At 36.1% G+C, this 16,260-nt stretch overlaps 1 protein-coding gene across 4 annotated transcripts in view; it reads right to left on the bottom strand.

Moving 5' to 3' along the window:
- LOC306881457 (dual specificity testis-specific protein kinase 2-like) overlaps nt 1-16,260 on the bottom strand; it is a 31,146-nt gene that overhangs the window by 10,415 nt on the left and 4,471 nt on the right. For 2 of the 4 annotated variants that reach the window (XM_079435567.1, XM_079435568.1), the window contains exons 3-5: nt 9,636-9,757; nt 8,349-8,405; nt 283-331 (exon numbers count right to left, since the gene is read on the bottom strand). In XM_079435567.1, the coding sequence (XP_079291693.1) occupies nt 283-327 (45 nt within the window). In that variant the 5' untranslated portion in view covers nt 328-331; nt 8,349-8,405; nt 9,636-9,757. The remainder of the gene's footprint in view (nt 1-282; nt 332-8,348; nt 8,406-9,635; nt 9,758-16,260) is intronic. The other 2 variants (XM_079435566.1, XM_079435565.1) reach the window with 1 other exon arrangement.

Consider the following 16,260-nt stretch of genomic DNA (forward strand, 5'->3'; position numbering starts at 1 on the left):
GAAAATGCCACACATTTAGGAATCAAAGGTACCCTGCAAGTTCTCTCAGACCAACTTTTTCCAGCAGTGCAAGTATTATTCAAGCATAAATTCAATACAGCACTATTGGTACAAAAGGCTATATTTTGCCTTTTCTTCCAAGCTAGAAGGAGGCCAAGTTGCAATGTCATCAATGTGATAAAGTACAGTCTTAGTGTTTTAGGTATAGCTACTGAAGAAAAGTCAACTGTCTCTTGTGCATGAGGAGATGTGAATGAAACGCATGAGGCTGATGTCACTTACCTCTGTGAGAGCATGGAGTTGACCTTCCTGTACACACACCCCCATAAATCTACACCACCACAAAAACAAAAAAAGAAAGGTTGATGTTAGTTTAATGCTCTGAAGCAGCAGCAGCTAAGAGTTTGAAGAGATTTCTAGGATGCCAAAAAACAAAAACAAAACAAAAAAAAAAGTAGAAAATTCATCATTATTATCTAGAATGAGCTGCTGCCGTTTATACCAGTGCTGACTTTCTCTGAGGCTGCTGTCCAATGGGCTTATTTTATGCTCTACGTTCATTACTTGTGTCAAAAATGGCTTTTACAAATGACACCATAAACTTAGACAGGTTTATGGTGCTGTACATCAACACAAGCTATAAAATGTGAGACTGTCTCCAGTCGACTGGAGGGTAAAACTCTGATGTAAACACAGGCACAATGGCAGAACAAAGGCAAGATCTCTGCTATAAATAAAAAAGCTGATTTTTCTTTCAGAGATGGAAGATGTGGCAAAGTGTTATTTCTTTAAAGAATACAGTAATACAGTTCTTTAATGTCTGTAACTTGCACTATCATTTAAAAGGTTGGGGTAAGAAAGAAATAAATACTTTTTTCAGCAAGTTTATCATCAAATTAATCAAGTGACAGTAAACACTTAAAATCAGGGTGGTTCATGGAAACTAAAATGGAAACGAATCTAAATTTTGACAGGAATAGAACCAGAAACAAGTGAAATGCCCACGCTCAGCTGTGAACTCATAACAGCTAAGTTGACATGGCAATGTCATGGCATTAGAGTTTATCCAAGGATAGTGTAAGATGGATTCAACAGATCACACGCACCTGCAGCGCTTCTGTGAACGGAGAAAACAGAATAAAACTATAGGCTTACATAAAAAGGAATATATAGGCCTATATACAAAATATTTCACTTTTAATCATTGACACATTAACAAAACAAAAGAAAAAAAATGTGCTGAGTTTCAGTTTATTGTGACGCGATTCAAAGTTCACAGAAAGGAAAACAAGATGGCAGAAAGTAATTCTTTATTTCGCAAAAGCTTTACAGTTTTCTTTATTTTACAAAATCTTGACCGTTTTGAATTCTGAATTGGCAGTTCAGTCTTGCTTCTATCTGTATAACCAACCAGCATATGACCATATCACGCCAGCGCCTTACGCGCGCAGACAACATATTTTTGCGACATTGTAGCCTGTTCGTTATCAAAATAAAATACAGTTAAAGAAACATAAGTTACACTGCTTTGTTGTACAAGGTTGCGTTCAGTGTGACCGCCGCCTCACTGCTGATATAGCTGATGTGAAGGATGATGTTTAACGTCAATGCGAATGAAGTACAAAGCCTAGTAGCTACATAATACATAATATTTTAGCATCCAGATACGTTGCGAATATGGAAACATTTGGATATGTGCCGAATGAGAGTAGTAGGCATCAGCTTCACCTTAAATTAATTTGTTTTGAGATTGACGTTTTTATAGCCTAAACGCATTGCCTTAACTTTAGAGGATTTGTTGTGGAGAGAATAAAACTAATAACTGTGTTTAGAATGTTTGTAAACATTTTTCTTTAGCCTACATTATTTCTGAATGTAATAATAAAATACGCCATTTTATACGAGTAGTACTTTTTTAACAATGCAGCAAACATTTTTAAATATCTTTTAAAAAATACTTTAATGTATTTAAAGAGATTTTTTTCTTTTGTTTAATAGCCTACATTTGGCCAAAATCTAGAAAAGATGGTGCTGTAGGCAATTGGCTGTGACTAAGCGCAATGGGTTAAGATAACAGATCTCTTCCTGTTTTCTTTCTTTATTTTGGAGTAAAGAAAATGCTGTACTTTATTATTATTATTAATTATATATATTTTTTAAAAAATTATATTTTTTTCTACTCAAACCAGTTTCGGAACAGTAATGATACGGAGGAACGCAGGAACAGAAACGTTAAAATATCGATTCTGCTTGAAGTGAACCGACTGAATTGATATATTGATATATTTATTAATCAGCACAACTGTTTTCAACATTGATAAAAAAAAAAAACCTATACACCAAATTAACATTAGAACGATGTCTGAAGGATCATGTCACGTGACACTAAAGACTGAAGTAATGACTGCTGAAAATTCAGCTGTCAAAGGAATAAATTACATTTGAAAATGTATTACATTAGAAATAGTTCTTTTAAATTGCAATATTTCACAATATTACTGATTTGTTTTGTTTTTATCAAATAAATGTATCAAACACCAAAAATCTTACAAACCCCAAACTTTTGAATGGTAGTGTATGAATGAATAAATATATGTCAATTGTGATGTCTGATGTGCCTCAAATCTTTTTTTTTTCCAGAAAGTCATCACTTGCAAACAGTCAGAAAGATCAGATTTGAATAATACAGACAAAATGGATGCTCAGTATTAGGCCCACACGATATAGACATGCAGTAGCCTTTCACCAATTTGTTATCAGCAATGAAACAACGTATCAATGTCTCTGAATGGCCACCTCACAAGAGTCATTAGTAGGGCTGGGTATCGTTCAAAAATTTTCGATACGGATACCTTGAGTTCGATACTTTTTTCGATACCAGTTTTATGAGATCAGTTTTAATAAGATTACATTCTCAAAAAAAATTTTTTTAATGTTGATATTTATACAGACTCAAAGCCTCATCTCCTGAGCCACTGCACAAAGGAACAAAATATAACCAACACAATAAATAAATAATTTTAATAAAGTTCAAATTGTTTTCAGTTTACACATCTGTTAGGCTACGTTTACATTAGTGCGTGTTCATTTTAAAACACATCATCACTTCTAGGTTGTTAAAGACTTCAATAAATTTAAAATCTTCATCCACTTTCATAAGTGGGTGTTTTATTTTCTTTCACCATATGTTTTATTGTTATTAAATTCTGGTGTAGTATGTCTAATTATTTGAATGCACAAAAACAACTTAGTTTATTTAAATTTATTCTTAAAATAGCCTAATGAAAGGTTTTATTTTTCCTCAGAAATTCTGTGTTCTGTATCTGGTTTTCAAATGAAGACATAAAACATTAATTTAATTTCTTTAAATTATTGAAAATCAAAGTTTATTTTGGCAAACAAAGGGGGTTTACTATTAAAATAAAAAAAATTGAATAACTGTTGTGTGATAATTTCTAAAAAAAAATAAAGTTTTAATAATTTTAATAGTAGCAGTATGTACTGTCCGCTGAACAATATTAATATATTTCTGCCGCAGTGTCTTCCAAGTGAAACCAAACTTTTATTTTGACGGGTTTCCGGGAATACCTTTACAGTTCTGTGTGTATATGATATGATGCAAGTTTTACTCGAATCAAACGGTAAAATGCTCATGAAGTGACTCTCACAGCAGTTCTGGAGATGTTGTTCATGTGTTTATGTCCTCATTTAGTTAGGCGGCAGACGCTGAAATCACCGCGAGCTTCAGTCTGTGTGTAGTAAACAAACCGTGCGATATAGAGAGCGGACTGCTCCGTGCGCTTTCGAAACGCTCTCGCGGATGTCAAACACTGATCAATCAGCACCGCGCCACTTCTAGTCAAACACACCTAGTTCTGCAGGATTATTGGCTCACTGACGGTGATGAGATTAACCCCTTAGGTATCGAAATTTGGTACCGAACGACAAGACGTTTTTCGATACTCGGTGGTATCGAGGCAATTCGGTCGGTGCCTAAAAAGTATCGAACTCGATACCCAGCCCTAGTCATTAGACAGGATACAACTTTTTCTGTGTTTTCAAAAGTTATGGCCCAATAAGGCCAGGGCAGGCTTTTGTTGCGGGTTTGTGTTGGGATTTCTTCAACAAAGCTCCCCTCAGCCTTCTCCTGTCTACACTATGGTCCCTCCACCCCCATTCAATAAGACGTAACAATGGTGTGATTGTAAACCACACACAGACCCTCTCTCTCACTCTTTCATCCACCCACCCACAAACTCACATTCTGCTCTACAAACAAGCCAAGTATCACAAAAATGGAAGCAATACCAGACATATATAAACAGTAAATCATATGTGTACTGCAGCATTGTTTGAAAGACAACTGCTTTATTATTCTGGGTGGCATTTTGTCCCAAAACACAATGACCAAGATTAAAAACATAAAATAAAAAATAAGGTTACACTTTATTTTAAGGTGTCCTTGTTACAGTGTAATTATACATTTAAGTACTGAGTAATATTAACTAACTACATGTACTTACTATATGGTAAGGTATTAGGATTAGTTAAAATAAATAAATAAATAATAATTACTATTTGACGAGAATCCATAAAACACATTATTAGACTATTTTCCAAGGTCGCATGATATATTAAACCCATTTAAAAAAAATTAAGCATAATTGTGAATTCACAAACGCTAGGATTTAATTAAATAATTATATGAGATGCAGTTCACACAGTATATGCGCTTTAATTATTTACATGCGTGTAGGTTAAGCATGTGCGTCTCACAGCGGCTCCGTTCACAGTAGCTCCACAGAAACTGTTATCATTTACATGTGGAGCATCTCATACTCCATCTCTGCATGTTGTTGTGAGTTTGGGTTTATTATAATGTTCATCTGGGAACGCAAGGTGCGCCATTTCATCAGATTTGTGAGGTAAATCATATAAATCTACACAAACACAGGAGAATACATCGCGATTTCAAAATAAAAGCTCAAACCCTCACTTGGAGTTACACGTTTTGATGTCCACATATTCATTTAATTACAGCGGTTATAGCATTTCTGTCCTAAAGAAATGGACAAATATTAAAGATTAAGTGGAAATTTGAATTAAATGGTGCTTGATCAATATTAAACAATTAGATTAGATCGCACAGTAATGTGTAAAAACAATCGTCAGGCCATTGCTGTAATGCGTAATCTACATTAGCTCTATTGTTTATAATACATTTTAACAGTTTTGTTGAATAAAACCATATGATTTCTTGCTTTTGAAACTTTATTTGAACTAATTATTGCATCATTGCTATTATACATGTATTTTAAGTCATTTTAAAAGCTATTGTTCACTTACATCTATTTGTATTACAAAAAAAATATATATATTATAATTATAGGGCCCTATGAAATCAGTTTTATTTCCAAATAAATCAGTTTTATTTCCAATTTTCATTTTTCTATACTCTGTTTCAATGGTTAAATTAAATAAAAAAGCATGTCTAATTAATTGAGTTTTACAGTTTAATCTGTACCAAATTCTCCATTATTTTCTGGATTCCATTTTAGAGAATCAGAATGAGCTTTATTGGCCAAGTATGTTTACACGTACGAGGAATTTGTTGTAGTGACAGAAGCTCCACAGTGCAACAGAAAGACAGCAACAGGACAGAACACAGATAATAAAAGAATAATATACAAATATCCAAATAGGCAATGTACAAAGCAGCAAAAACACAATATATAATATAGACAACTATGTATGTATAGGTCAAGTATGTGCAAATTAGAAATGAGAAATAAAAATAAAATAAGTGAGTGTGGTGAATGGATAATGGATAACTTATAGTTGTGTGTTGCACGTTTATTGTTGAGTGTTCATGGGATGGATTGCCTGAGGGAAGAAACTGTTTCTGTGTCTGGTCGTTCTGGTTCTCAGAGCTCTGTAACGTTGACCAGACAGCAACAGTTCAAAGAGGGAGTGTGCTGGGTGTGAGGGGTCCAGAGTGATTTTACCAGCCCTTTTGCTCACTCTGGATAAGTACAGTTCTTGGAGAGTGGGGAGGGTTGTACCAATGATTCGCTCAGCAGTCCGGACTACTCTCCGTAGTCTTCTGAGGTCAGATTTGGTAGCTGAGCTGAACCAGACAGTTATTGAGGTGCAGAGGAGTGATTCAATGATGGCAGAGTAGAACTGTTTCAGCAGCTCCTGTGGCAGGTTGAACTTCCTCAGCTGGCGAAGAAAGTATAACCTCTGCTGGCCCTTTCTGACAATGGAGTCTATGTGAATATCCCACTTCAGGTCCTGGGAGATGGTGGTGCCCAGGAATCTGAATGACTCCACTACAGTCACAGTGCTGTTCATGATGGTGAGTGGGGGGAGAGCAGGGGGGTTTCTCCTGAAGTCCACGATCATCTCCACAGTTTTGAGCGTGTTAAGCTCCAGGTTGTTAAGACTGCACCAGACAGCCAGCTCCTTAACCTCCTGTCTGTAAGCAGACTCATCACCGTCCTGAATGAGGCCGATCAGTGTGGTGTCGTCTGCAAACTTCAGGAGCTTGACAGAGGGGTCTTTAGAAGTGCAGTCGTTGAGAGTACGCAGCCCTGAGGAGCTCCGGTGCTGATGGTACGAGTGCTGGATGTGAATTCACCAAGCTTTACTAACTGCTGTCTGTCTGTCAGGAAGCTGGTGATCCACTGACAGACGGAGGTGGGGACGGAGAGCTGGGTTAGTTTATTCTGAAGGGTTTCCGTGATGATGGTGTTAAAAGCGGAGCTGAAGTCCACAAACAGGATCCTCACATAAGTCCCTGGTCTGTCCAGATGCTGCAGGGTGAAGTGCAGTCCCATGTTGACTGCATCATCCACAGACCTGTTTGCTCTGTAGGCAAACTGCAGGGGGTCCAGTAAGGGTCCGGTCCGGTGATGTCCCCGCCTGCCAGGGCTACGGCTCCGCCAACTACAATGTCCAGCAAAACGTCCGAAAAATCAAAATCCGGTAAAAGATTTTGTGGTGTGTTCTGCCGAATGTTCAGCAGGTCATCCCTGGTAAAACTGATCGTATTTGAAAAACAAAAAACAGGAAAAACACTGGAGAGCAACGCACAATTGCTGCCATCAGCGGCACCATCTTGTCTTTTTTTAATGGTTCCATTAAATCAAAAGCATCTCCAATTAATTGATTTTATTTCATTTATATAAGTATATATATTTTTTTTCTTTTTCTTCCAGAAATACTGCACATTTACATTTTTCACATAAATAAATTCTGATAAATATTATATATAATATATCATTTCTGGTAAATACTCCTTTAAAAAGTGTTTTTTGATTATAATTTTATTATTAGACTAGAACACGTGGACATGCTGTCATTCTTACACTATAATACTGAACTTTCATTTCAGTGATTTAGACTATGAGATGGAAACTTGCTTCTTGCACTCTATGTTGCACTTTACTTTTGCTTTAAGAAAGGATTTCATAGAAATTTGGATTTAATTTGGTTTAATAAAATATTCTTAAGTAAAATTTTAGATTTTTTGTGGGAAATTAATCGTTTAGATTAATCGATAAATAAAAATAGTCGTTAGTGGCAGCCCTATTAATCTGTTGAGATACTATCTGATTTATATGCTTCCTCCCCCATCCCTAGATACAATGACACGCACACACGCGAGCATATACACACGCTCACAGACACAAGAAAGCAACTACAGGAGCTAATCAGAATGGATTTGTAATGTTGGCTATCAATATATATATATATATATATATATATATATATATATATGCTCACCTAAAGGATTATTAGGAACACCTGTTCAATTTCTCATTAATGCAATTATCTAATCAACCAATCACATGGCAGTTGCTTCAATGCATTTAGGGGTGTGGTCCTGGTCAAGACAATCTCCTGAACTCCAAACTGAATGTCAGAATGGGAAAGAAAGGTGATTTAAGCAATTCTGAGCGTGGCATGGTTGTTGGTGCCAGACGGGCCGGTCTGAGTATTTCACAATCTGCTCAGTTACTGGGATTTTCATGCACAACCATTTCTAGGGTTTACAAAGAATGGTGTGAAAAGGGAAAAACATCCAGTATGCGGCAGTCCTGTGGGCAAAAATGCCTTGTTGATGCTAGAGGTCAGAGGAGAATGGGCTGACTGATTCAAGCTGATAGAAGAGCAACTTTGACTGAAATAACCACTTGTTACAACCGAGGTATGCAGCAAAGCATTTGTGAAGCCACAACACGCACAACCTTGAGGCGGATGGGCTACAACAGCAGAAGACCCCACCGGTATCACTCATCTCCACTACAAATAGGAAAAAGAGGCTACAATTTGCATGAGCTCACCAAAATTGGACGGTTGAAGACTGGAAAAATGTTGCCTGGTCTGATGAGTCTCGATTTCTGTTGAGACATTCAGATGGTAGAGTCAGAATTTGGCATAAACAGAATGAGAACATGGATCCATCATGCCTTGTTACCACTGTGCAGGCTGGTGGTGGTGGTGTAATGGTGTGGGGGTTGTTTTCTTGGCACACTTTAGGCCCCTTAGTGCCAATTGGGCATCGTTTAAATGCCACGGCCTACCTGAGCATTGTTTCTGACCATGTGTATATATATATATATATATATATATATATATATATATATATATATATATATATATATATATATATATATATATATATATGTGTTTGTCCAAGTGATTCCGTATTTGGCACATGTAAACACTGTCACATTTTTCACTTGCGTAATTAAAAAAGAAAAAGAAAAAAAAAGAGGATTACAGTTTGGCTTAGGGTTACTTGCATGTAATTATGCACAATTAATTATTAGTAAGTACATGTATGTAACGTGTAAATCACACACCTTAAAATAAAAGTATTACCAAAAATAATAAAACAAACTAATAAATAAAATAAATACATAGGCAAATAAAAATAATAAAAATTATCCAATTCCCATTTCATCCCCAGATACAGGCAACCTCAGCTGACAAACTCGCCAGTTCTACACTAACAAATGTCAAGAACCAAGAGGACAACATTTTGATCTCAATGAAATCTAAACTCAGGATGTCGTTTCAATCCATCTATTGTTAATGGATTTCTGCGGAACGAGAAGGAAGAGGTCATCCCTGCTTTTCCATTACAAAGGAGAGAAAGATTCACATTGAAAGCAACACTCCCACTCTCACTTATTTGAAAGATTGCTTTTATTTTGAGCCACTGGCAGTGCATAAAGCGAGGCACACTCCTTGTTCAAAGAGTAGGATACCTAATATTAATATTAAGCTACATCAGCCACTGCTTTATATGAATACTGCAGTCGTGTTTTTCTTTGAAACACATGTTATTTCCATTTTCCCATTTAGTTACAAGCTTGTTAAATTTACTTTTATTGGCATCAGCTCCTTAGTTTCTTATTAGCGTAAACCACAACTGCAAAACCCAACTTCATAAAGTAACCGCACAGAGACACACGGCTTTCATGAAGACTGGGCAGGAATTTGTAATAAAAGTCGTGGCCTAGCTTTGAGCCTTACACATTTTGCAATCTGCATGATCATTTTAATCCAATCAAAAAAAAAAGGTGTTAACCCACTGTGATAATAGTGTTGTACTGAAAGCAAACCTGAGTATGTTGGGGTGAGAGAGTCTGTTCATGAGTTGAACTTCTCGCAGCATGTTGGCACGATTACTGCTCAGCTTGTTCATCTTTAGAGCCATTACCTGGTCCGAAGCTTTGTGACGCACCTAAAACAAACAAGGAAAACGCGAAATGATCTTTTAGCCTTCTTCTGAATTTGTACTAAACCATACAAGCAAAATTAAATGAGTCATTGGAACTCATTTAAATGCTTTGAACATTCATCTTAAAAGGGATACAAAAATACTGCAGCTTTTTGTTCAAAGTATCTCGGGCCATTGCTTCTTACATGCTATCATCCAAAAATTGCATCGAAGAAAGTGAAACCCACAGCATTAGACCAACAATACCACTCAGAGGTGAAGTGCCATACATGGCAAATGAGGTCTAAAAGAACAGTCATTTTAAAAAAAATCATTATTACAAAACCAATTTTTTAGCACATGATGAACAAAATAGACAACTCTGCACAACTTTTGGCCACATGCTGTTAAGGGTTTCACAACATTTCTGAAATGTGCCTCTGCAGATCTGTTTTCTAGTTTCCTCTTTGTGCTTTCATCTTGCTGACCAATTAAAAGACAGTTAGGAAAAAAAATATCAACCACAGGATTTCCTCATGAGTAAAAAAATAATAATCATCTTATACGTCCGTAAAATGCTGACTTCCTCAAACTTTATGCAGTGATGGAAAGACTCAGCACAACAGAAGGATTACTCAAAATTCAGTGCTAGGGAACCAAAACATTGAAATCTGTGGTTAACTGCTATGAATGTTGTATCCGTGACACATAGCAACATTTTATGAGTACTTCCTTTAACTTCAAATGCATGGTGCAGACTGTACTGCAACCAATCTCAGTCTGGGGGATCAGCAGCCTAGGAAGAGCCCATTTCGTGTGCCCACCTACAGTGAGAGCCGCCTGTCAGACATGGACCCAGATGCCTCTGCTACAGCACCCAAACTCTCAATCTGCTCTGCTATTATCAAGTCACAGCTTGCTGCCCATGCAACAAATCCAGCATCCTAGGAAAATGTTTTGGTTCCTCAAATGTAGATGGATTACAGTATTGAGCATTATGATTATTTAGGGACTCTGCATATTGCTGTGTTTTTTTTTTTCCTTTGGATGTTTGTTTGAGATTACCATACGGGTACAGATTGAAACTCATTTGTTCAAATAAACTCAAAAGGCTATTATTGCATTAGCTTTCCAGACAGGTTCTTGCAGACCCCCAACAAAGCTGGTATTTGGCTTACCGCATTACCCCTGCCTGTGCCATATGCAGACACCCCCTGCCTGCCATCCTAAAAGCATTCACTCTGCTTTAAATCTCAGCCACCGGGGGAAGGAAATATTCTAAATGGACATGTAACAAATCACTAACAAGTAATGCTTATCGATTTTAAGGTAAGCGGGTCTAAGGGTTCAAACTGTAGCTAAACAAGGGCTCCACAATTATTTACTTACACAGAAACAAAAGCTGAAGTACTTTTTAAATTCACTGCACTTTTTTCCCCACTCTTTAGATAAATTATTAACAATTTACTTTTGCCTTTTTTGTCTGAATCTTCCCTTTTAGTGAATCTTGCTCTGAATCTTCCTTTGTTACACAACTTTTTAGCTTCAGGCACCTAAATCAGCAAGTTTAACTTTTATTATTATTTAAACCGCAAAAAACTATTTGCATGCTCCTTTCAAGTTCATGAAAGGCTTAAACATTTGCATTTCTTGGACACTCGCTTCATTAAATAAAAACTAAGGTTAAAAGTGAAAGTGCCTGCAAGATGCAAAGTAAAGGAAGATTAATTCTTTCTAGTGAGACAATGTCTACATTATAAAACAAACATCATAAAAGAAAAACCAAACTGGAAGTCACAAAACAAACTGCAAAGAAAAATTCAATGCATACACTCAGAAATTGTGCAAACATTTAGGGGTACAACAACTTGTCACTGGGGCACTACCCTTAGAGAAATCTTTGTACCTTGATTATTTTAAGGAAACATATTGTAAGGGAAATATTATTTTAATCAATTCTGCTGCTTATACATGGGGTACTGCCCTAGCAACAAGCTGTTGGCACAATTTTTGCACTTTTTTGCTGACAGTGTATAGTACGTGGATGTGATCGGAAGCAGTAAAAAAACCCACTGGTAACAGTTTTGTGTATCTGCTCTTATTTGGCTTATAACAAAAGCACCACAATCTACTGTGAGTAACTCTGAATGAACAGAATTAAAATAAGCCAACAGAGGCTTCAGAGTTGCAGGGTCTACCGTTCTTACCTCTCTCCAGACAGTTTGATCGAAAAATGGCTGAGCTCTGATCTCTAAATGACTTAATACCTGGCCTAAGAGGACAAACCTGGCCCATTTATGACAAAACACACAAGCTAAATTAAAATGTGATGCAGCATGTGCATGTAGAGAGAAACTCTGCAGAGACAAATAGTGCTGAGTGAAAGAGTTCACTGCTATGCCAGGAATTGATCTTTGTAATGGGCAACATCATGCACTGTTCTCCCAGGGCTTTTTTGACCTCAAAACTTAATTGAATTATTCAAAGTGAATATAGTGAACAGCAGTGAATAGGCTACTGTATTACAGATGCTCAGCATCAAGGGTAGTACCCAATTTAATGCAGGAGGTCATCAGGATTATGTGCAGAAAACAACAAAAAAATTATAAATTACAAACTGTAATCAACACTAACATGAGGATGAGGTTTACAACATGCATCTTCCTCTGTAAAGGAATGGCAATTATTTGACATCTGACACACCAATCTACTACTTTTGCTTGAAGAACAGAGAGAGAGAGAGAGAAGGGCAGGGCAGAATTAGGCCAATACCCTCTATTAATGCACATTGAGAAACGAGCCATCACATTTTGGAAACACTTAAAAATGAGCCACCCCAAATCTTATCATTTTAAAGCCCTTAAAAACCATGAAGTGAACCCTGAAAAAAGTCCCCTGATTCAGATGGTCCTGAAGCTGCAAACACAGACTAACATGACTAACATCCAGCAGCAGGACACTGAAATAATCATCCACAAAATTTGGGCCAACCAAATTATAAAAGAACAAAAAGAAAATTATCTAACCTATTGGAAAGAAACAACAGAAAAACAAAGTAAACTTGAATGTTATTTGGCCCTAAATAGAGATTACACAACTGCAGAATATCTGAGTACAGTGAAAGACTGTAAACTAAGAAGACAGATGACGAGGTACAGACTGAGCGGTCATACTCTGACTATAGAGACGGGCAGATATCGACAGCACTGGCTGCCCAGAGAGAGCCGCATCTGTCCATACTGTACTCATGGAGAAGTGGAGACAGAGCAACACTTCCTCACCAGCTGTCCTAACTATCAACACATTAGAGAGGCATTTTATCCCAAATTTGAAACACTTTACCCTGACTTCAAAATGTTAAACAAGAAAACACAACTTCAGTATTTATTAGGTGAAAAACAAGATTGTATCTCACTAGCAGCAAGATACATTGATGCCTGTCACAAAAAGAGGGAGGAGTCAACAAATCAGTGATGCGCCCACACACACACACTTTTAAACTGTTCACAGAATTCTAGAATTGATTTGTTCTATTTTGTTTAATTATATATACACATGCATGTATTTTTTTTTTACATACTTGTTCTATATTTAATGTAAACACTATGCTTTGGCAATACATTGTAACAATTGTCATGCCAATAAAGCACATATTGAATTGAAGAGAGAGAGAGAGAGAGAGAGAGAGAGAGAGAGAGAGAGAGAGAGAGAGAGAGAGAGAGAGAGAGAGAGAGAGAGAGAGAGAGAGAGAGAGAGAAACAGAAGCAGCACTGACTCTCACAAGCTCTGTAAGCTACTTTATGCATGTTACTGGTTAAAGCACTAGTTAAATCTATCCTATAATAGGTAATTGTATCTAAAAAGGCTTTTTAATGGACTTTTAATGTCTTTATATGACAGGATAAGTGCAGAGAAACAGGAAACTATTGGAGTGAGAGAGAAAGGACATGAACCAGGCCGGATTTGAAACTGTCACTGTCAGCCAACGACAGGCATTGCTATGCACTACTTTAGGCCCAACAGTATCCAAACAGATTGAAAGCAGCCAGTTTCACTGTGGTTAAAGGTGGGAACGATTTGTGACCAAGTTTAAATGCAATGTTTTATTTTTATTAACTAGGGGTGCTCCGATCAGGATTTTTGAGGTCGACCACAGAAAGCAGTATCTTCCGATACATCACCAATACCGATCTTTTTAAAGCCTTCTTTTTATCATGTAGAATTATTTATAGTGATGATCCAATCAAGATTTTTAGACATTTATTCAGGGACTGAACTTCATTTTTGAAAATGAATTCCCCTCTTAGGTGACTGCCCTAAATAAAAATAAAATAAAAAGGCAGATAAAAATAAAATAAAAAGGCCGATCTCAAAAAAATGATCTCAAGCTGATGACGTGCCTGCCGTGAGAGGTTTGGCATGACCTGCAGCAGCACCGTCTCAGTCTCTGTCGCAGATGAAATGATTATAATGCTGAAGGTGAGGTACGATTCATATTTCTTCATTAAATAACCTATAAAGTAATTTGGAAAACTCTCTCTGAGACATAAATTTCACAAACAGCGTGAACGTGAGTTTTAATTTAGAATGTTTGTGATAACGTAAGAAAAGTAGTTTAAGTAGTTAATCTCTTGAAAATTTTGGATTTTGAAATTGTATTGGATGTAGATACGAATTCTGTAATGTCTAATGAATATGAATCTGTCACCTTCTCCTAATGGTCATCTCTGTTCGCAAGGATCTTTAGGCACGTTTTCGCATTGTTTTTTTTTGGGAGTGCCCTTCTCTCTCATCTTTTTGGTCTCAGCTCTCACAGGACCTGTTATATTTGTTGGGTACTGAGATATGTTTGACTCCGCGCCATTTTTTCATGAATGACTTTTGGGACTTCACCTTGTCCGTACAACAAAGATGTTTACGGATAGCTCACAGCAGCAGAAAATTGCTAGTCAACCGTTGGAGTCCTCCTCACACAATGGATGGATGAACCTGGACTGTGTGTCTGTTGGACATTGTCAACAAATTATAACATTTTCTTCCTGAAACAGCAGTACAAACAAAAAAACAACTGCGCAAATTCAGAACCCACCCCAACCCACAGTAAAGCAATGTTCCCTCTAATTTGTTTTCTTGCTGAGCAAAACTTTTCTCTATTGGGCGGACATTTCGGGCACCTGAGCAAAAGCATTCTTTATACCAGAGCTGTACAGCATGCACACAAAAAAGTGTGTAACTTTTAACTTTAATGCGCTATTTATATTTGATTTGACCCTTGATGTAACTAAATGATGTACATTTTAGGTTAAAGAGAATTTTTTTTACTGTACAATACACTGCAGTTCAAAAATGTGGATCAATAAAGTTTTTTAAAGAAGTTTCTTATGCTCATCAAGGCTGTATCTATTTGATAAATACTGAATATTAATTTCACAAAATAATATTGTGAAATATTATTGCAATATAAAAGAAATGTTTTCTATTTTAATATACTTTAAAATGTAATTAATTCCTGTGAAGCAAAGCAGGATGTCACACGATCCTTTAGAAATCACTCTAATTTGCTGATTTTTAATCAATGTTGGAAACAGTTGTACTGCATATATATATATACTGTATTTTTTGGGACCTGTGATTTAAAAAAAAATAAAGAGTTAAAAGCGTTTAGTCAAAATAGAGATTTTGTGTTACAATATAAACTATTCAAAATTTTGGGGTCAGACTTTCTTTCTTTTTTAAAAATATTTTTTAAAAAAAGTTTAAAGAAAGTTAAATAAACTTTATTCAGCAAGGATGTGTTAAATTGATAAAATTGATAGTAAAGACTTCTATTGCTAGAAAATATTTATATTTTGAATAAATGCTGTTCTTTTAAACTTTTTATTAATCAAAGAATCAAAGAAAAAAAATAACAAGTTCCAAAAAAATATGAAGCAGCACAACAGTTTCAACACTGATAATAAATCAGCATATCAGAATGATTTCTGAAGGATCATGGGACACTGAAGACTGGAGTAATGATGCTGAAAATTCAGCTTTGATCACAGGAATAAATGCTATTTTAAAGTATAGGTATTAAAATAGGAAACCGATATTAGAAATTGCAATAATATTTCACTATATCACTGTTTTTTTTCTGTATTTTGTAAATGAATACAGCCTTGATGAGCAAGAGACTCAAAGTCAAATACCTGATAAATAATTGACCTTGTTTTTGAGTCTATAATATAGGCCTAACATAATATATTAAAACAAACAATTTAAACTGATAGAATAGAATACAAACTGAAGCTGAGATCTGCAAGTTAAATATAAAAAAACGTGAACATATGAATTCTTCTATAGCAGTCTAAACATCGTTATGAAGTACAGTTTGTACAATACACTAGTGTGTGACTACGTTTCAGAGTTTTATTACCGTTCTTTGCCCATCCTCCGCTATTTCCAGCACTTAATCAAGCCACTCTTCTTTAATACATAAGGACATTTTATTTGACATGTCATTGCGTTTGCGTTGTCTCTCGTGTTGA

Source organism: Barbus barbus (genome assembly GCF_936440315.1).
Source record: "Barbus barbus genome assembly, chromosome: 15".
Lineage (NCBI taxonomy): Eukaryota > Metazoa > Chordata > Actinopteri > Cypriniformes > Cyprinidae > Barbus > Barbus barbus.